At 43.0% G+C, this 22,436-nt stretch overlaps 1 protein-coding gene across 3 annotated transcripts; it reads right to left on the minus strand.

The window, feature by feature from the left end:
• Nucleotides 1-10,254: 10,254 nt before the first annotated feature.
• On the minus strand, nucleotides 10,255-22,366 carry PRSS35 (serine protease 35). 3 transcript variants are annotated; one of them, XM_080389491.1, is made up of 2 exons: nucleotides 22,235-22,366; nucleotides 10,255-16,276 (listed from the first exon to the last, which is right to left on the minus strand). In XM_080389491.1, the coding sequence occupies exon 2, from the start codon at nucleotides 16,258-16,260 to the stop codon at nucleotides 15,019-15,021; it is 1,242 nt and encodes a 413-aa protein (XP_080245617.1). In that variant the 5' UTR covers nucleotides 16,261-16,276; nucleotides 22,235-22,366; the 3' UTR covers nucleotides 10,255-15,018. The 3 variants fall into 3 exon arrangements, with proteins under 3 accessions (XP_080245617.1, XP_080245616.1, XP_080245618.1); XM_080389490.1 differs by lacking the exon at nucleotides 22,235-22,366 and adding an exon at nucleotides 21,587-22,182; XM_080389492.1 differs by lacking the exon at nucleotides 22,235-22,366 and adding an exon at nucleotides 19,908-20,953.
• Nucleotides 22,367-22,436: the final 70 nt, after the last annotated feature.

Below are 22,436 nucleotides of genomic sequence, written 5' to 3' on the forward strand. Positions count from 1 at the left end.
CTGCACTTTGCAGGACATGACTTCTCCTGATGTTAAATATATATTTAAATATACAAATAAATATATGTAATGAAATATATGTATGAATTTGCAGGCAGCTAGCAACTTCACCTTGCTGCCTGGGTCCTGTGCCACCAGCATTGCAGTTTGCTTTGTGTTTCTTCCTGTGAACCTTTGCAGCAGCGCAACCTAAACCTTCCCTGTAGCTTGATACATCCCATTTCAGAAACAGTACTGATGGAAACCCAGCTGCTAACCTCATTATACTTTCTTGAAGATCTGGTTGTGCAGAATTTGCTTATAGAGCCCTTGGCTCCAAGCTAAGGCATGCTGGAAATTTGCTTCTCTCTCAAAATATTTTACCACCTGTGATGCCTGTAGGATGGCTAAAATGTTTTACTCTCTAAGGCATGGTCCAGGCCCAGACAGGGAGAGAAGCAAGGCAGCATTCAATACACTGTAGCCCATTTTTAATTGACACAAAAGCTCCATTAACTCGAATCTTGTACACATCACCCAGTAGTGCTTCTATCTGTTTTTGTGCATGGGCTGTTTTTAAGAATCCTCATAAACTTCTGTGAAATTAAATTAGGCTAGTTATTTGGCTAATAATTCATTCATTTTTTTTCTCTCTACAAATTCCCTTTATGGTTTAAAATCCAAGATAATCCAAGATATGCACCTTCTTATTACCATAGTCCTTGTACAGACTAGGGAGAGAGCTGATTTCCATTTATTAACAAAGAAACCGTACCAAAGATACTGTTCTTTTTCAAAGTAGCATAAATAAATTCCATAGTGACAGTAAGCCTATTTTCTATTTAAATAACCAGCTATTGTTTAGGATTGTATTAATTATAAAACTAACATGTGTATGCGTGTGTAAGTCTGTAATGTTCCACACACTTTTTACTCTTCAGATACTACTAAGTAAACCTGTTTCTCCCGAGCAGCTCTATAACCGTGTTACTGGAGGACAGCTAACACTTGTTTCCATGTTTGCTTAAGCCTTCCTGATTTCTCCAGAAACTGATGTCTTTGGTTATTTAGAAAAAGTGCACCTGGTGGTTCCTGAGTGAAGCATTTGTCTTCTGAAGCATTTAAGACATAGCCTGACAGATTCTGTTCTTGATGATTAATAAGATGTAACTTAGGTTTTGGTATACACATCTTGCACATATGTGATCAGTACAAATCAGAAAAGCGTTTCACTGTTCTGTCCACCCAAAATACAGTATTTTGTATCCAGGATTGATTTCCCCAGGATTTCAGGATCCTGGCAAACATTTATCGTAATGAAGTAGCTTATGTATCTTTTAAAATATGTTGCTGCTTTAGACATTTGATTTCATGACTGATCATCAAGATAGACTCTAATCCTACTCTGTCATTTAGCCTGGCTTTTGAATTTTCCAGACAACTCTTTTTTTTTTTTCCTTTTTTTTTTCCCCTTTTTTTTTCTTCCACGACAGATGTTGAAGGCTAGATTTGGGTTGTTTGTGTTTTTAACAGCTTTTAGAAATACCTCAAAAAAATTGCAAATGTTATCACTTAAAACCTCCATCCCTCTTTAGATGAGGAGTGTATATGGAGAAATGGGCAAATCACTTATACTTCATTCAAATGCAGATTTTAGAGGAACAGAAGACTACAAAAAAATTGCAAGACCTGGGAGCTGCAGTGGTATCTATGCCAGGCTGTATCCCCCAGACACTTTCTGTCATCAGCAAGGAAAGTCCCCCATCTCAAACCTGCAGTGTTGTCTTTGGTGTACCTTCACCCCTTTGGGGCTAACATAGGAAAAAACCTCACTTATATTTTAAGTAAAACACACCAACGTAGTATTGCAAGTGGTTGGCCTGGCCATCTTTAAATTAAGTAGCCGGTCTTGTGTATGAACACTTTACAGTCCAGTTCAGCACATTTTGCTTGAAGAACCTGTTGTGGATGTGCTTCTCTCATTTAATGACCTTCAAAATAGCTGGAAGGCTTACAGAATATTATTTTTCTAGTTGCACAGTTCAGCTTGCCAGCCAGGCTTTGCCATTTGAGACTCAATTTACAGTGGCTGGAAACTTTAACTGGTAAGTCCAGTATTTTGATAAATCTGTCAGAGATAGAGGAGAGATGCAACTAAAAATGAAATCGTTTTCCCCTAGCCAAACTGAAGAGCTAAGCTGATGCAATCTACGCTTTACTGGAACAGACTCTTGTGTGAATTATAATGTTTTTCCCTTGGCCAAAGCATTTTATTGCCAGTATAAAAGTTCTGTGTAACTGTGCATGCTGTTTCACTTAAAAGTTGGCTCTCTGCTACAGATAAACGAGACCAACAGCTTGCTGCACTCCGCTGCAAAGGCAATGCATTCAGAGCATGTGAAGTTCCCACTTTCAGACTGCTGGTCAGGATCGTAAGATAGAAATCACAGAAAACAGAGAGCCACCCACTCTATTCTCCTGCTCTGAAGCCAAAATTGTATAATTCCCAACAGATTTTTCTAAAAGACCTCCATCACACCACAGCTTTTCCAAACACACTGCAGGACATCAGCACCTTCACCCTGAGGAAGCTGCTGTTACTGTGTTACGTGATTCCTCCTCGCTGCGCATTGAGCTGTGATTTCTTCTGTCTGTGGCGATACTCCCTTTGTTCTTTGCAGCAGCAAAGATGATGTTTGGGCAGTTACCACGGTCATCCTTCTGTCTTACGCTGCCTGTCTTCAGTCTTTCCTTGCCAGTCAAGTTTTCTAGGTACCTGGCTGATCTCGATATTCCCTGCGCTCTCCAGCTAGTCTGTGCCTCCCGTGAAGTGCAGCATCCAAAACAGGACCCGGCAGCAGAGCGAAGGCACGCCTGCGCTGTGTGTAACGGGAACAGCATGTGCCAGGGCTTGCGAGCCAGGCTCCCAGTTCCAGATCCAAGTGTGGCATCTGCATTTTCCCCATTGGATTGTTGAGCCGTGGTCAGCCTGTGCTGCTCTTAAAGCTCTTCCTGAAGAGCTGTGGTTTAAGCAATTGCCTTCAGCCTACATTTGTGCTTAGTGTGTAGCCGTTTTTAGGGGAAAAAAAAAAAAAAAAAAAAAAAAGAAAAACAGAAATAGAAATTTTTAAAAAGGACATAACTTCTAAAAGGAATAAATTCGGTGGTTTAAATAGTTTTGGTACTGAGCGTAACTGTTTGGCCCTTTGTGACATTAGTAAGACTCAGCACATTGCTAAATCTTTTCAGCGAAGGAAGAAATTTGTGGAGGAGGAGAGAGACCATGGGCTGCATCTCTGCACCCTGCTTTTCAAGTGGTTGGATCTCTGTGGGCATGGGGAGTTGTCCTGGAAGAATCCAGCGTACAGCAAAGACGACAGGGCAGAGTGGCTCTGTAGAAGGGACTGTCCATCTTCCCTCGGCCCGTTGAATGCAGGATCCTCAGACTGTATTTCTTGCACATACAGCTTGCTCAGCTGATTTTGGCTGGGATAGAATTAATTTTCTTCTCAGTAGTTGGTGCAGTGCTGTGTTTTGGCTTTAGTATGAGAATAATGTTGATAACACACTGATGTTTTTAGTTGTTGCTAAATAATGTTCATGCTGAGTCAAGGGCTTTTCAGCTTCTCAGGCCCTGCCAGCAGGAGGGCTGGAGGGGCACGGGAAACTGGGAGGGGGCACGGCCGGGGCAGCTGACCCCAGCTGACCAAAGGGATGTCCCATACCACATGGCGCCACGCTCAGCATATAAAGCTGGGGGAGAAGGAGGAAGGGGGAACGTGCGGAGTGATGGCGTTTGTCTTCCCAAGTACCTGTCACACACGACGGAGCCCGGCTTTCCTGGGGATGGCTGAACACCGGGTGCCAGGGGAAGTGGTGAATGAATTCCTTGTTCTGCTTTGCTTGCGTGCGTGGCTTCTGCTTTACGTATTAAACCATCTTTATCTCAACCCATGAGTTTTCTCACTTTTACCCTTCTGATTTTCTCCCCCATCCCGCCGTGGAGGCAGTGAGGGAGCAGCTGGGTGGTGCTCAGTTGCCAGCTGGGGTTGAACCATGACAGTCTGGCAGGAGAGACAGAAACAAGAAGTAGCTGTAGGTCTCTGGAGCGAGATGGAGGAGGTGATGGAGGAGACGGAGCAGTGTGTGGGCACAAAATCAGGGTCTCAGATGCTGTGACAATGTCATTAGCTCCTCTTCAGATACCGATTGGGTATCACATTTGCAATCACGCTACTATGAATGTATTGTACAGTTATGTATACATACAGTAGTCACTGATGTACCATATATATGTATACATACCTGTATGCATGATACACTTCGTACTGGATTTTCAGCAGGGTCTCTGAAGTCTGAAACTGTGTGTTTTTTGTAATGAAGACACTATGTACAGTTTGGAAAATGTAAAATAGCTTTAGGTATCTGCCCAAAGATACTGACTCTGTTGTCAGTAGAAGGTTGATCATCATCACCAACGGGAGCTACTGCCTTTGGATTGCGCCAGGGCTTATAGCATGACCTGCTGAACCCTTAATTCTATAATTGGTGGAACTGCCTAAAAAACGCTCTGCGGAGAGGGTAATGACATCGGCATCCCACTAAAATAAACAAAACCAAAACCAAATCAAAGCCCCCGCCCCCCCAAAAAATTAAACTAATTGCTTGAAATTTTTTTTTCTATGCACTTAGTTAGTAGGTAGTAGAAAAAAATCATGTCAGGTCTTCTTTTTAAGAATGGTTGTGAATCTTGCAGTGATTTTTGGCAGTTATCTGTTTCATAGGTAACCTTGCTTCCCACTGGTCTTGTATCTCTGAACAGTATCTTTATCATGTTTCTACCAGGGCATGCTTGGTTTCACAGCGACGTTGCCAGGCAAGCCCAAAAATTTACAAAAAAATTGCTTTCAAATTAGGAGGAGGGAGCTGGCTTCTAGATCTAGAAATGTGACTTTTTATATGTCTGAAAATATTTGCCTTGAGCTTAGCCTTTGCCAAATTAAAACAAACAAACAAACAAACAAAAAAGCTGCATTGTGGCCTGGAGAAGTATGTGGCTGCACCCCCGTGTCCCAGAACCACGTGATTTTGGCTCTGTACGTGGGCTGTGACTGGTGGGGCAAGGGACGAGCGCATGAGGGCCAGCACGGGCTCGGCAAACAGCCTGTGCTCACAGCCCTGGCTCCACCTTTCACGTTAAAAAAGGGGCTGAGTATAGGGATATGAGGAAGAATATAGTTTCTTAAGTCATTTCCAGTATTTACACTGTTTTAAATTTATGCTGTTTAATGGTATTGAGGGGGGAAAAAAGCAGGTGCTCTTCACTGGACATGCTGGAATATGGAGGCTTTACCGCCTCTGTGGAGTTGTGATTTTCTCTTTTGCAAATGGTACATAAAGAAATGCTACAGATAAGACCTATCTACAACATCCATAGTTTTCTTTTCCAGGCTTAGTCTTTGGGTAAGCCCTAGAAGGCTGTGCTGCTGCAACAAGACATTCCCTTGGCAGCAGGCTTAAATAACATGTAATAAACCTTACCCGCAGCCAGCTACCGAAGAGGACCCTGCCGAATTGCTCCAGGTGCTGAGCAGATGTGGCTCCCACACAGGCACATCTCCCTGCTGGGGATGGTTTGCTTTTTGCTTGAAACTGTTATTCCAGTGGATCTTACGAGGATACAGGAGCCATTTACAGCCCAGTTAGTATAATCTGATTAATAGCATCAAATTATTGTTGTTTTTTAAGTTAGTCGAAGCAGTGAAATTAAATAAAGCTTCCCTGGGAGGGTAGGGTGTGTCTAGGAGATTAACCCTGTGCTTGCTGCTGCGGTCCAGAGACTGTGACCTATTGGAACTGTTTTGTTAGGGATGTCACAAGATAGCTCCTTCAGCTGGCAGCCTGTGTTTACATTGACTCAGCGTTTATGAAGGCATTTCCCAAGGCTGGCTCCAGATTCGATGCACTGTTTTGAAGCTGTGAACACTGGTTTGCTCGCAGTGGTTTTGCCCATAGTTTTCTGTTTCCAGCTGTTACCTTAATAGCACCTTGAAGTGGTTTCTCTTGGACAGAAAGCCAAGTTCCTCGCTGTACAGCACCAGTGGGCAGGCATTATTTAACTAACTTAATTTTAGATGTTTGGTGGTTAAGTAGAAAACGAGGTAAACCCCCAAAGTGGGCACAATTAAAAAGATTAAAAAGGTGTAATTAGGAACAGAGAGCACCCAAGATGGGCAGGGAAGTGCGAGATGAAGTTGCAAGCAGTGTGTAAAAAAAGCTGAAGTACAGAGAGAAAAACTAGCTCCGCACCAAAGGGCGGGACCCTGGGGAAGCGTGGGCACAGTGGGACTGTGAAGATGCTCTGGTCAACCGAGGTGCTGAAGGAGAGGCTGGAGCAAGAGGAGCCAAGGTGAGCCCTACAGGAAGCACACACACCCCCCCCCCTTCCCTAGTGCAGCCCTTGCCTGGGGCCCTGGCAGGAGCTGTCCCACTCAGTCAAAGAGCTTCCTTTCCTAGAGGGAGTTTGGGATGGGATCGGTGGGACGGGACGGGACGGGACGGGACGGGACGGGACGGGATGGGATGGGATGGGATGGGATGGGATGGGATGGGATGGGATGGGATGGGATGGGAGGGTGCTCTTTGTGCAGTGGGAGAGGCTCAGCACATGATTCACAGGACAAGAGACATCTGAGCCTGCACATCAGTGATGGGAATATTGGGAGGACGGGGTCTGTGCCCACCCCGGCTGCATTTTCTCCAAAGTCTCTGCACCAGAGCAAGGAATGGGTTCCGTAGTCTCCTTCATCCCTCAGCTGTGTGCATGCCTGATGTAAAGCTGTTTGAAGATGAAGGAAAGCAGCCTGAAGCAGCACCCAGAAGTGAACAGGGAATCAATGGAGTCTGTTGCTTGTAGGACTGAGGCACAGGTTTCACAGCTGTCTGGGTGGGCAGCAGCAGCATCAAGTCCATACATTTACTGGAGCAGGGAGAGCCAGCAGTTTTCCCCACTACAAAAATGGTTGCCATAAGGTAAGAGTCAAAGACATGAAAAAGAATTCCTAGGGATAAGATCGAGGTGAAAAAAGCGCATCTGCAAGATCAGAAGTGGCCTGTAAACATTCTGATACGCAAAAGAAAATCAAGAAAAGGTGCTTTAGTAGCCTGATAATTAATGGGTAGAGCGTAGGGTGGGGGCAAAGTTGATGTTAATGTGAAGGAAGCAAAGGTGACTGCTGAACTGAGGGGAAATACACAAACACTGTATGCTGTTTCTTTTATGTTTGTAGCTGGAGATAGTGAATGCAATCTCTGCAGAGCCTTCAAGCTGAAGACAAATTTAAAACTGCCCCTCCTTGTGTGTGTGTATAGGGTGTACCATGGATCTGTACATCAAAATAGCTGAGCAAAAGCTGCTTCCAAAGTCACAATCCCGTAAAGACAATTCTCTAGCAGTTTAAAGGTAATAAAATACAATTAGTGGTGGCAGCTGTATTATTTTTTTTTTAAGCTTGTGGACACTGTTTTCACAGTATAACAGTATGGACAAGAAAACTAACCTCACATTGGTCATTGCACAGATGCCTCATTTATTTAGTCCCAACCAGTAAGGAAAAAAAATCAGTCAGTAAGAAGTGAAGGACTCAAGCATATGAGTCGTATAAGCAGCATTAGTTGATCACAGATGACTGTTGTAACAGGTTAATTTACAAGCAAAAAAGTATCATATCTAAATTGAACGCTGTCAAAGCTAATTTCCATTTTGAGTATTGGCTTCTTTTTTATTTCTTTCTAAAAGAAATGAACATGTTTACAGATCATAAATGCCGAGGGTATAACATTCTGTAACAAGTAAGTTCATATAATATGTGGTGGATCTAATTTCCCTCTAATTTTCATTACTGTAAATGAGAGGAGAATGTGATGCAGTGTTTGTTTAGTTACTGGAGCTTACTGTTTCAACCCACCTTTATTTAAAACGACTTCATACATTCTCTGCGGATACATACAGCAAAATACAGAAAACCTGAAACGTCAGTGGCCACATGCCTGGAAGCCTCTGTTCATGCCCACCATTTAAGAAGACCAGGTCTGAGCCCAAACTCACAACAAGCAGCAAGAGTTTGGTAGCACAATAAATCCCTGCTCCTGTGGGGAGGTGGTGGGATAGACAACCAGCAACTAGTTCTTTCACCATGTAACTCACTGCAGCTCTGGAACATCCATGTCCTCCACAGATGAGCGTGGCAGAAAAACCCATATGCCCCACATATCTATAAAGTCTCCGTTGACTTTATGCATACATACTTTTCAAAATATCTGTGTTATACTTAAATAAAAATACGGTGCTTGTCTTAGAGATTACTTTAAAACAATTTTCCCCTTCATATTACTAGTAAATCCCCTTTGAGGTAACTTAGAATTATATATATTTATTATTATTATTATTTTTGGGGTGTGTGCTGGGGAGGGGAAGCCCCTCCTGGCATTTGAGGGCATGTTTTATCCCCACCACTCAGCTGGTTGGTTCTCTCCTCTACAAAAGCCAACAATATTTAGCTCATGAGTTAATCATTCAAGAGAAGGCAAAGGAATGTAAAAACTAGGGTTGCCTTTCACTGTAGAAAAAATAGAAATCATGTTTTCTTCCATTCAGTAAGGCACTGTGGTTTTTTGCTGTTCATCACGGTCTTCATCTTTGTTTACCTTTGCCTTCTCTTGTCATCTTCTCCTTCTGGGTCCTGCCCTGCTTCAAGATGCCCGCAGAGGTACAGCCAGAAAGGGTCCTTTTGACGTGTGCCGTCTCCAGGCTGCTTTTGTCTTTGATTAAGCAAAGCTGAAGCCAGCATTAAATCCATAAAGTTGGAAATTAAATGGGAGGGGAGGAGTGGGAGAATGCTGCAACTGCAGCCAAAGGGCAGCTGAGTAATTTGTCTGAATACCAGCCCAACTTGGTTTCATCCAATGTTTTCAAACTCTCTCACATGGAAAAGAGGTAGAGCCATAGCAACTGCAATAACTATGGTGCGTACATAATTGCCAAGACGCACAATCTTTCTAAATTATTTGTGTAGCTTTTCCAGTATATCTGATCTTTTTTCTTAGCAATAACAGCTGAAGGGTAAGCCATTATCAAGGCTTAAAGACATATTCCAAGGAAGAGGAATGAAAGGTTCATCAGGAGTACCTGCATAATAACTGGCATAAGATGCCACTTCTTTGGTGGATTTGAGTTGCTGTTATTTGGTGAATGCCTTCTGAGCATTTTTTAAAGATGATGGGAACTGGAAGTATGACAGGAAAATGCCTGCACAAGGAACTGGGCTGTATCGGAACATTTTAGGGCTGAATAGATGTTTGGGTAGGACGCCAGATCAAGTCCCCCAGGGCCCATGAGAATATGAGCATGTCTTGGAATGCTTCCATCAGAGTGGCCACATCCCTGCCAGCAGCTTGGGAGTGGCCTGCAGAGGACACAGCTGTCACCCCGGGTCTTTGCTTGCGTTCCCCGGATAGGGGCTGAGAAAAAATTCTTGGGCACCAAGACGTTCTCCCAGAAGCTGGAAAAAAGTAGACTCCAGCAATGAAAGTCCTTAGACCCTTTTACCAGCCCCCAATGGACTTTGGTCCAGGTGACGAAGCTGTCAGACCTATTTATTCCCCACTGGCACTTACTCCTTCCCTGTGTAAGGACCACCAGACCTGGTGGGGAAGCCCTATCCAGACCCCTGTTAAATACTGCTCGTATTAGACACACTGTTAATCACTGCTGTAACCATTTCTAAACTTTCCATTACATACTTCCAGCAGCTCTTGTCCTTGCCGAAAACCTCTCCTTTTACTGTCAGTGATCAAATCAGCACCACTTTCAAGGGCACAGAGTTAAGATAATGCTGAGAACCAAGATTATAATATTCTACACACTTCTGATTTGGCCTGGTTCAACAGCTCTCTGGGGTAGAAAACACAACAATGGCTAACAGCAGAAACAGAACTAATTACTTATTTCAGAATTAATAAATTGTGGCATAATCTGTGAGTCATTTCCTTGCTGAACCAGTTTTTTTTTTAAACTCATCAAATCTATTCATGGAGTAATTATCTTGAAGACAGGCATAGACAAGGAGTTTTTTTCCCAGAACAAATTTGAAGAGACATTAATATCTTGTAAGACCATGTCACGGATGAGTCACTGATAACCTGTTACAAGCGTTTACAGAATGGAGTTTGTGTAACACCACCACAGCTAACAAACTACATCATGACAGAGGAAAAGAAAACCAATAGAAAATATTTATTGACATAGTATGTGCATTGTATAATACCTTAATATAGCAAAGCTTTGCATTTATTCTCCCAAATTAGTTGTCATTCTGTGCAGTTAAAAATACTATAAAAACACACTTTTTGAATTTGCTGTCAGTCTTTAAGAAGTTAAGAACATTAAACAATCATCAAAGCTACCTCTGGAGGTTTTTAACCTAAATGCTATCTCACACTTGGAGCAAAGGGCTGGTGCAACAGGGACTAAAATATACATCCAAATCCTTTGAGATTAGTGTGCAATTTTAAGCTTTCAATTTAACAATATTCTCCCCGCTGCCCCCCATTCATCCTTTAATCCAGGAATTTGTAGATGGAAGTATCTGCAATGTTCTGTGCTTTAAAATCAGAAGCAGTTGATTAAATTTTTACAAAGAGATCAAACAGAAACAGAAGGTATTTGAAAAAAAAAAAAAAATTGGCTAGAATTTGTTAGGTAAATGCAAACAATGGACCCAACATTTAAATGCTTCAAGTCTGAGGTGGTTTTCTTTGGAGTTTTTTGGTGGGGATTTTGTTTGGGTTTTTTTTTTTTTCTTTCTTTTTTCCAGTGGGGAATAGCCTTTACAGGAATCCCAACAAAATGTCACATCTGAGAAAATTTCAAGTGAAAGAAATTCCCTTTACTCACTACACTCTTGCTGACCTGGTTGCTGGGAGGTTCATGCGGCCAAGCCTTTTCACCAGGGCTCCAGGGACCCTAAATGAGCACAAGTGTAATCCCTGCAACTTTGTGCACGGACTGTAGATCAGGGTCAGAACCCCTGCGCGTAGTGGTCCCTGCCAGAACCTGAGCCCTCTCTCAGCCCTTTCCTTGGTACTGTTGGCTGGGAAGGACTGCATCATCTTTAACAGCAAAAGGAGACCGTTCATGTAACTTGTGATTTTTACATCTTAATTTATACTGTCATACCTTTACCAGCTGCCTACTCTGTCTTACAATAGGTCCTTCTGCTATCTCGCAGCCATTTCATCTATTACTTTTCACACCTTCGTTACCCCTTGTATACCACCTCTGTCTTCCTGGTCTTCCGTACCATCTACTTCTCTTGCTCTCCCTTTCTGTATTAATTGCTGTTTGCTACTGAGCCATCCCTTATCAGCAGAATAGGAGGAACTCCCCAGCTGCTTCTCTCCTCTACAAGTAGATATTTTTTTTTTTTACTTAAGCCATATTCTGTGCTGATTCACACTCCATACAGACTCATAAATCTAAAAAATTTGGATGGATGGTAAATTCTAAACTGAGTCAAAGAGTTTCTTTAAGCAATTTTTAAAGCATTGGGTACTCTATATCTTGTATAACAGAAATAATTTTGCTACTGAACATTGTATTTTTCTTTTGTTAAAATAATACAAACTTAGACTTTATTTTTCACATTGCAGATAATCTGTTTGACTTCCATCATATGTCTCAGAGCCCCAGATGAAATGCATGAACAAGTGCCTTGCAGAAGCTGATCTGGGTGCCTTAACAGTTTGTATATGAGCATGTATATCTTTGGCCTGGGAAAAAATAATTGTTAACTTTACAAATTGCCAGTAGTACCCTAGCAGAAAAGGGATTTGACTTGAGTTTGTTTTTTCGTAAAGCCAAGAATACAGTTACAGAAAAAGATCTACTACAACAACTCTTATGGAAAGGCATTAGTATGGATGAAAACAAATGATGTACAGCCCAGAACTTGAAAGAAGGAAAAATCCTTTGGGAAAACATCACAAGGGCTCGTGTCCTCCGGGGCTGGGAACCCAGCCTTGATGCTGGCGTCCTAGACAACAGCAGATCTGATCTACTAAGAACAACCCCCCTCCTTGTGTTTTCTCATTGATAACTAGATACTAACTGCAGGGGTTTTGAAGAAAATCTGAGATGATAATGGCTCAGAAATTCTTGTCCCATTTGCAATGGCTGGTACTAAGAGCTCTAAGTGGGACGCTGACCTCCTGGGGTCTTGTGTAAGTACCTGATTTATTAACTATTTCGGAAGTCCCTGTAGTAAGCAGTCACGATGCCTACATAAAGTGTTTTCTTCTCTGTTAGGCCAAGTGGCAGACTGAAATGTTGCCCAGAATGCAGATAAAACAGGAATAACATTTTGTCTGTGTCTTCTTGTGCCTGCATTCCCTTGCCTGAAAGTGCTGACCCAGTCAAAATGGCACATGCTCTTCAAGCCCATATATTTCCATGGGCACTCAGGCACAGAGGCTTAAATATAGATATAGTTTTGATTCATTTTTGTGTTGCTCTGGCCAGCTTCTTTCATCTCTTAGTACCATAAAATGAGGCACTGAGCACCTAACATTTATCCTCTGAGGATAAACATTTTTTATCAGCCTGGTATGAGAACTTCAGGTTGTGGCTGAGGTATTTACAGCAGATGATTACTATAACAAGACCTTTTGAAAACTGACATCAAGATGTTTCATTCTTACCTTCTCCCTGATTCCCAGACTAATAAAGAAATAGATTATATTTCCGTTCCTAAGGAGTACACCTAAATAAGACTCACCAAACCAAGGAATTACTAAGCCACCTTATCTTGATTGGTCTTGGACCCACATCAATAATGAGAATAATTGTAACAAAATCCATGGACCTAGGTTAACTTGTATTGGATTAATGGTGTGGTACCTTATTTGTCACAGTAACTACGGAAAAAGGCACTTAAGAAAAACATTACACAGCTGACTAAAGAATATTGTAGGTCCATTGCATGGAGCTAGAGTATTAAATACTGGACCGAGGTGATTTAAAAGTACTATCAGCAAAGCCATACGTCTTACTAGAGATGTTAACAAAAATAATTAACCTTAAAATCTTGGACATTCATTTCTAAACTTTGAAAATTATTATTAGTTTTCTGCAAACAATCACACCAAATAAAAAAAAATAAAAAAAGAAAACTTAAGTCTTCCCTGGAAAGGCTAACATTAAAAGAAATAGTTTCTTTTAAAATGGGATCTCTTCCAATTAATTAAATATTGTAAGAATTATGGTATGGAAGCAAGTCTAAAATTTTTATGCTTTGGCAATAATATGACAAATAAAGTTGCCTGCACATTCCAAATGTCAGGTTTTATACTTTCAATCTTCTACAAAAAAAGTGGGTTATTAAAAATGATCTTATTTCATTAAAAGATATTACAAGTATATTTTAAAGATACCAACAAACATATAGTATTTTAAAACCTTGTTATATTTTTTATCTTCTGCACAGGAAGAAAATACATTTTGGTCAGCATGAACTTATGATCAAAAAAATGAAATATTGTGGTGGTGAATAATCTTAAAAATATGGAAACCCAAGGATATGATCAGAAACACACAGTACCATTTTACGTTATTAGATTAACGTACCACCGTAACAATCCTGTGCACTTCAAATTCTTCATGTAAAATAAAAGATATAGACTGTGTAGCAATCAACAATGATTTTTAAAAAGGTGATTTGTGTTCAAAGTTGTGTAAAAGTCAAGCTCACTTTGTGTTTCATTAAATACATGGTTCAGCAAACATATTGAACCAAAGTATTTGCTAACTACTTCTGCTATCTAAAAAGATATCTGTTACAAGGTACTGGGTAATTCTACCATTCAGAAGGTGGTATAATGCAGTTGGGAGAAATTTTTAGTTTAACCTTGTAACTCATGTTGAGGTGGAGTCTGAATATGACATCATTAAAACTACCCATTTTGCAAAACCATATAAAGCCAAACTAAAGTATTGCTTTCCATCTCCCAGTCTAATACATACAATCCTATCTATAAAGCTGAACTTGTATAAAAGTAATTTATAAAAACTGCAAAAATGGTTAGCACCCAAAAAATCTATCATCTGTGAAGCTCTAAATGATTGTCAGATAGCCACTTCAGAAGTCAGTGACTTCTCCCAATGGTAAAGCTAAACATTTGACTAGAAACTAAACCTACAGCTCTCCAAATACTAATTGGAATGCAAATGCATGTGTTTAAGACTTCTATAGCTTTCAAAGAAGATTTAAAGGCATTAAATTATGTACTGATGTTTCTTCTTCCAAACACGGACACTTCCATGTTCATTGACTTATTTTTTCTGGTTTTACTGAGCAATGAAGAGAAACTTGTCTTTAAGGTCTAATCTTCAGCTACAGAAATTTGGGAATTCCATGGAATTCTTCCTGCAGCAACCAGAGGAGGAAGTTTTCCAAACTAACATGCATGAACTAGACTGCTGCTTCTCAATGTGGAGCTGTGGTCTTCACAGAATGCCCAAAGAATGTCTTGGTCTCATGCAGTTCTCTGGATCATTCTGCACATAATGCAGAATTGCATTTGAAGAATTGAAACAGAACCCTGAGAAAAGCAAATCCATTGGAAAAATAGATATTGTTTAATAATACCAGTTTGAGACTTCAATTCTTCCCTTGGAAAAAAAATGACAAACAGGTGTAGTCATTTTTTTTCTGATGTGAATTATTTGAATTTATCACAATTGCAAACATAAATATAGTTTGGGATTTTAAGGGCATATCTAGGGTTGATTACAATTGGAAATATTTTGTTTGACAATTCTACCCACCCCCCAGCAATTCAGCGCTCCTCAAGTCACCATAAGATTACTTGTGAGCTTTGAGTTCGAAAACATCCTGACATGGAGTGATGTTCTTCCAGTAAGTGCTGCTGCAGACTTGCGCTCTACGGTAGTACGGGTGCTGAGTGAGTCAGGTTCAGCTCTCTTCAGCCCTGTGTGCAATTCTCATCATTCCCGTGTATCCAGAAGCAAATCTGGGCATATTTGAGAGGAGTAATTCTTACTGCTACATTGTAATCCTGCTGTTCACCATTGACATCCACCCACTGATGGCCAGAGTAAACAGCGATGATCTTGCGTTTCCACTTCTTTTTGTTTGGCTCCTTAAGACGGAGATAGACACCAGATCCAGTGGAGCCAGGTTCAGCATCACAGTACTGATAAAAGAGATCATTGGACTCATCAGAAATGCTACAAAATCTATAGACCAGCTGCCCAGATCGATCATTGTCAAAACCTGAGAAGTGGATCATGCTCCCAGGCATCATTTTGATTGTTGGGCTTATTCCCAGCTCCATGTATCTCCTTTTGTGGGGACGCTTGAGCTCAAGAACAGCATAATCATAATCCAGGGCAATATCCCCAGACACACCCTTAAACCAGCCTTTTGGGATGTGGGTACTCTTCACCCTCGTCCACTGGAAGGAGGGCATGCCATCTGAGGTCCCCTGCTTCCTCCCAGATCTCCTCTGCTTTCTCCCACCACCTTTGGATTGTCGCCTTAGTTCTGGGGCAACTTCAGGATCCTCTTGGGCCGCAGAAACTTCTCTCCTGTTTCTTTTAGCACCTTTGCGTTTCCTGCCCTCACCTCTGGATTTCGTCTTCATCAGGCCCACCCTCAGTCTTTTGCTGCCCTTAACATAGTCCTTGCCGTTGTGCAGACAGTGGGCAGCTGTTAGCACATGCTTGGGGGAAATGAGAATGCCACTACAGCCAGTGGAGATCTTCACAGCTGTGTTGAACGGAAAGTTGGTCATAAACCGCTTGTCATAGATGCTGAACCTACTGTCCGTTCCGTATATCTGCCTCTTCTTTCTCGAGGACCTTTGTGTGGTTGTGTTTCCAGCTGGGTCAAGCACTAGACCGAGGACATTCACTTCAGTCAGGGTCCGTGTGCCATTTTCAAAAATGGTCTCATAGGAGAAGAGGTCCTTCAACTCAGACAAGCTCGGCACCGGCAATTTTCTTTGACATTCAATTCCACATACGCTGTTCAGCTCTAATTTGGTTTTTGCTTCAAATTTGGGGCTGTCAAGGGAGAAAGTTCTTTCACTCACAATCTGGGGAATCTTCTTTAAGTGCCAAGTAAAATCTTGTTCGGTTTCTGTTCCGTCAGTGAGACTCAATACAGGTATGAAAAACATGAATACCAGTAACATGTGCTCCATTTTATCTATTTTTTTTCTAAAACAAGAAAGAGAGATTTGAAAATACGCTTTGGAAATACACAGTTATCTTACTATCTTCAAAGTATAATTATGCAATATTAGCGCTGACATCACGGGAACAGAATTTAACACTCTGCTCAAAATAGAAATGCCTCAGATATTCCTTGTATTGCCTCTGATGCTTCCAACAGTCTCTAGCAAGATGGATGCAAAAGAGTCATCCAGCATCCATGCTGAGCTACCTACTGGAAGGTGGAAACGGCTGAATTTTACCTAGTTTTCCCTCAGTGGGGCAGCAGTCTGAGTCATCCCACGCTGTACAGCACCCTGTTTTTATTTATTCCATAGGAATGCAATTATGCTTTACGCTCCTGCTGCTTTTCTCTATAGCTACTGGCTGTAGGTAGAACATGGTTGAAAACCACGAATGTATTCAAAAATTGCATTCAAAAGTTGGTAATCAGGCAGGGATGGACAGACAGACTACGCTCATGAGACTTAGGAACCCTTAGGAAACCAGACCAATTGTGCTCTTTCATGTAATGGCCAAAAAAGTAGCAGCTTTAAGTGACCTAAAAGTCACCAATGGTTCTGCATTAGACACCCAGCTAAGACCTGTGAACCTGCCTGCCATGGAAAATGGCACTTTGTTAATAGCTCTCCCAAGGAACTAACTTAGAAAGATCTCTTTTGCCCTTTTAAAGTTTATGTTGTCTGGATGTGACAGATGGAGCAATTTGGGCACCTAAACAAGCTGGAAAGTTCCATTTTAAATGCTTTCAGCTTCTGCTGCTCTGAAAGGCATGAGTCTCCTGCAGATCCTGTGTTGTATCTCCCTGTGTGCCGTGGCCACCGAAACCTCATTCATTTTCTACGTGTGGGTGTCTGAATCTCTCTCAGAATGTCAAAAAATTGTAAAACCTATGGTTGGAGGGGAGACGTGAGTGGGGAAAGTAGAAGGTTGCTGGTCTAGAAGAGTCTCCTAGTCATATACATGCAGGAAAGCCCAGCCAAGTAGGAGGGACAAATCTGCTGACTCATCACATGCCTTTTTCCTGCAGGATCCCACAAAGGCTGCAGGAACTGTGCTGTCTGTGTCTTATGATCACATGTGGAAAGCCCCACCTAGATGGGGTGATGCACCACAAAAAAAGCTAATACTTTAAGTGAGAAAGACAAAAAGCAGTATTATTCCCATCTGTAGTTGGGAAACGCGCAGAAAGAATGCAAAATTGTTGGAAGTCTGTGGCAGAGCCAGAAACCGAACCCAGAAGTCTTGATTCTGAGCTCAAAGCATTACTGAAAAGACCATATTTCTCCTCTGGCAGCAGTGGTATCCATGGCATTAACCAACTACTGGCTGCTGCCATCGGGAAAGCTGTATTCTGTTCTCATATCCTTCATTCCAATTACATGGAAACCTCAGCTGTGCAGAAAAAAAAGGGCCTATGATTAAACTTTCAAAGCCAAGCAATTCAAGGATATATATGTAGTTCAGCTCTCTGGTTTACGTAGTAATGGCAATGTAAACCAGTGCAAAGATAACCACTTTCCTCTTCTCGGGCTGAGCTTAGAATAACTACTGTTAACCAGTGAAACAGCCTGGTTACGAGCTGGAGAAAGATCTAGCATGAAAAATGAGGAGTATGTACGCAACACGGAAAAAGAAGTGGTAACATCAGTTTAAAAGCTGTAAAATGGACAAATGACTCCTATAATTTTGAGGCACCTTCAACATATAGGCACAGTTCTTGTCTATAAGAGGTAATAATTACCCCTTTTTAGCTAAGTGCTACAGTTCAAATACAGCTTGTTGCTTCTGATGCCCAATTCAGAGGGTGGGTTTGTTTTTGCATAATTTTTGATGCTTTTCACCTTCACCAGCATGGGACACCAACTTTGACCCAGAGTTTACTTAGTCGGATATACATAAAACACATTTTACAATACAGTATAAAGATACCCAACCTGGATTTAAAGTAGCTAACTCAAGTTTTGGAGATGCGTGGACTTTGTTAAGACATCTGGAGATTACAGTGACTCACAGGCCTAAGCTCTGGAGTGTATGTAGTCATACTAAAAGATATCTGAAGGTTTTGAAAGCAGAGCAGAGTGGTCCCAGGCACAAGATTTTGCAGATTCCAGTTGACCATACCAGCCTGTTACTGGTATAGCAGAAATGCACATATTTAAACATTAACTTTTAGTTACCTTCAAGCTGTTGCTCTGGTTATTGCTCGATTAGTACTAAATTTGAAAAGGAATGATAATTTTATGTATCTATGGATCAATTATAAGGTGTCAAAATACAGAAATACTATGTTGAGAATATAAGAACAGCTTTCCTTGGCCTGACCAAAGGTCCATCTCACCTAAAATCCTGTTTCTGACCCTGGCCAAATCTGGATGCATTGGGTAGAGCACAAGAATAGGGCAACCACGTATGTCTCTCCTCCCTCATAGCCTCTTATCTTATAACCAGTTGCACCTCATGGACTTTAAACCAGAGGCAGTTTCTGTAGCGTGAGGAAACCTCAGTGGATTTCTCTCCCATAGCTGCCCAGTCTTCCCTTGAACCCATATAAAATTTTGCATCCACAATGTTCAGCATCAAGGAGTTCCACAGCTGTAGATGTTGCATGGGGAAGTTTCTCCTCTTTTTTACGTTCAGCCTGTCTCCAACTAGCACGGTTTGATGACAAATAATGGAATATTAAATGGGGAAAGCTGGTTTTAAATTGCTTTGCCCTAATATCACTGTTGAACAGATACAAGGTATTAAGAAACACAGCTCTTCTGTCAGGCTTGAGAATGCCTTTTCTATGTTCTTTCCTGGAATACTCCTCCCTTTCTCAGATCTTTCTCAGGGTCTAGGTATTTGATACTTCTCTGTAGCTCAATTTTGTGAGCCCTAAGGAAAGTTCATTCACTAACTGCTAGTTCATACAGAAAGTCTTAGAGGTGCCTGCGTTGATGTTATTCCACTGTGATGGCTGAAGTCCTCCTAGCTGGACCCATAACTAACTGTGCTTTATAGAGAGACTTTCTGCAAGCAAATGAGTGGAGTACTATGGCTCTCCTCCACCACTCTTTAAAAAGAAAAAAAACAAACACAGAACCCTCAATAGAGGCATTGGAGCCTCCCATTTGAAATACTGTAATCAAATGCTCACTACTTACAAAAGCTGTCTTGGAAGCCAAGATTTTCATCATTTATAATGATCTACTTGTTGCTCCTAATGAACTAACTACACTTCAGTAGAACTGGAAGAAGTCCAAGCTGAGGAACTTGATAAAAATGGTAATTCTCATTACAGACCAGAGCAGTCGTCCTACTAGGCAGCATTGTCATTTACAGCCATGCACTCAAGCTCTGTTTACTAACACAATCTTTTCAATTTACGCAAGGCCAGCTTCAAGCACAGGCAACATCAGCAGTTTCCATGGCCCAGTACAGGTTGCCAGCCAGGGGGAAACACAGGGGTTCCTCTTGCCAGATGTTGGGGATAGAAATGTGTAGATAGCTGCAAAGGCACCCTTTGCAGGGTGACAGAAGGGAAGAGAGAATACAGCCTCCAGAGGAAGGAGGAAAGGCCCCGAGAAGGCTAAAGGCTAAATGCAAGGAAAAACCCTCAACACTTACTCACACTTTCTGCCACGTGGTTCTCCACTCTTCTTCCAAAACCCAGGCTGCTCTGCCCTCTCCTTGCCTTTTCCCATACAAGTTTGGGTTGGCTTAGAGTAATTAGAAGCCTTGAGTCAGCTCTGTATTTATGATAGGATGAATTGCTTCAGAGAAGACAGAGAAGACTAGAAAGTGAGAGCCCCAGCTCCATGAAAATGTTGAAATTCTTCCTCCAGTTTCCAAATTCAGCTGATAATGGTAAGGACTCCCTGTTTGGTGGCATTCCAGCTGCCAGATGTATTCAATTAAAAATATTTTCAGTTCTTCTCACTTCTTGCTTCCAACATCAAATTTTTCTGAATTCCCAAGACAAAATCTACCCATGTCCTAACTTTTCAGGATACCCTTCAAATATTCGATCATTATAACCTATCATACTCCGGCACAATGCATCTCAAATGGTCAGGGAAAGGCTTGTAGTCAAGCAGACCTAGAATATGTTTCTCTTCAGGCTACCCCAGAGGGAATTTCCCTATCAGTGTAGCTCAGACAGAAGAAAAGTTGTGTCCAGCTACCTGGCAGCATTTTATCTTGGTCTGTTCAGTGCAGCCTCTGCTCTGGGGTTTCCTTCTTTTTGCAGGAAAGTCAGCCCATTTCAAACTTACATACTTTTAAATTTTAAAGCTCACATACTTTTAAATGCAATTTTCAGACCATAAAATATTAGAGGCTGCTACAGTCACCAGCTCTTTTAACTGTTTTTGGCCTTGAAATGGCCTGAAAGTTGGAATTAATGGATCTACTCTGAGAAAGCAAAATAAAGGACAAATTTTGGAAATCTCACACTCCCTGGAAGAAAGCATTACCTCAGCCTTATCCACCGCTGCCCCCTTCACCCCTCCGGGTGTGCTCACTCTATGTTACATACTCGTACTCTGCTCTTACATAGAAAACCCCTCTGCGACTCCTGGCTCTTACAGAATTTAAGCCGCTTCAGTAGGCATAAGAACTAATTTACACTGCAGGTGTGACAGCTCATTTCGGAAATCACGCACGCAGGGGGAAATAAAGAAAGAAAGGGGGAAATAAGGAAAGGGCGATGCGAACGGCGACGGGAACGGGGGGGCTTCACCTCCGACGGGTCTTCCCTTCCCCTGCGCCGGCTGCCCCAGCCGTGGCCGCGGGGTGGCGCCCCCGCACAGCCGGCAGCGGCCCAGCCTTAACCCTCTGCCGGCGGCCCCCGGGTCCGGGTCCCGGGCTGGCCCTGCGGCAGCCCCCGCGCCCCCCAACCCTCCCCGTCGCCGAGCTCTTCTCCCCTCTCCTCCCGGCCGGGAGGAGGCGAGGAGTGAGGGGTGTCCCTCTCGCCGCTCCGCCGCTGAGCGGCTCCGGGCGTCGAGCCCTGCCAGCCGGGGCGGGAGCGGACGGGCACCGGCCGGGAACCAGCCGGAGGAACGGTGGGGGACGGGGGGCTTTTCTGGGATGGCCGCCTTTCCACCGCCCGCTCTGCTTCTGCCGGCCGCTCCTATGCCTTGGCATGGTAAAGCCGAGGGTTTTCCTTGGAGAAGCCGAGGGTTTGGAGAGGAAGGCTCTAACTCTACAGCTCTTTAGCCATCCCCTGGTCCTGCTTTCCGCGGGAGGCTCTGCTTTTCCGCGCCTGGTCCAAAGGACTTCCCTTTCTCCAAAGCCTGCAAGTTTAAATACCTTGGCACGGCGGGTTTTGCCATTCCAAGATAAATCTGCTTCCAGCAGTGACGAATCTGGATGAAATTAGTGTCAGCTCCAGAACAGCGCGGGGATGGTAGCGCGAATACTGGGAGGGTGAATCAGAGTTAAAGGAGAGGTTGTTTTGAAGGGTGAGGAGGCTCATTGCCCGCTCCCCGCAGAAGACACAGCACAGAGACAAACCCCTGAAAGCCCGATAAATAATGCCGCTTGCTTCTGTCCCGTTAGCCGTCTTGTGAAACTAGCTTCAAATAATAATATGAAAAAAGGACCGAAGAAACGTGTCACGTTTTGGTCCTCTGAAAAGTATATCCATCAGGCTAAAGAGGCAGGAGCTTTACACAAAACCCTTCAGCTGCCAAGCCCGACGTACTGACATCGCTCAGCCTCATCGTTTTTTAAAACGACCCGTGTAGGAAGAATGACATCGGGGAAAAAAAAAAAAAATCACCTTATGGACGTTCCCTAGGACTGCCCGGTCCCCGGCCCCAGGGCTGCCCCGGCCCCGGGCAGCCACCCTCAGCCCCCATCCCCAGCTCCCAGCCGGCCCGGCCAGCGCTGCCCGGCCAGGTCGCTCGGCACAGGCTGTCTGTCCCCCGCGGGCGCCGGGAAGGGTCGCGTTCATACCTGGCACCCCGCAGGACGAACGGAGGGGAAGGAGGCCACAGCCCCGGGGCGCAGGCTCCCCGCTCCGCGCCGCCCGCCCGCCGCCCAGCGCCCGCGGCTACTGAGGACGGGGCGGGGGGAGCGGCCAGGTCTTCCCAGGCGGGGGAGGGGATGGAAAAAGGAAAAAAAAAAAAAAAAAAAAGGAAAAAGGAGGCGAGAGGGA

This window comes from Falco punctatus, assembly GCF_963210335.1.
Source record: "Falco punctatus genome assembly, chromosome: 5".
Classification (NCBI taxonomy): Eukaryota; Metazoa; Chordata; class Aves; order Falconiformes; family Falconidae; genus Falco; species Falco punctatus.

Bases quoted from the DNA above. Each gene is read 5' to 3' on its own strand.
- PRSS35 (XM_080389490.1), bottom strand. From the start codon at position 21,609: ATGGCAAAACCCGCCGTGCCAAG. The intron at 16,277-21,586 runs GTATTTAAACTT...TTCTTGTTTTAG, and splicing joins GCAAAACCCGCCGTGCCAAG to AAAAAAAATAGATAAAATGG.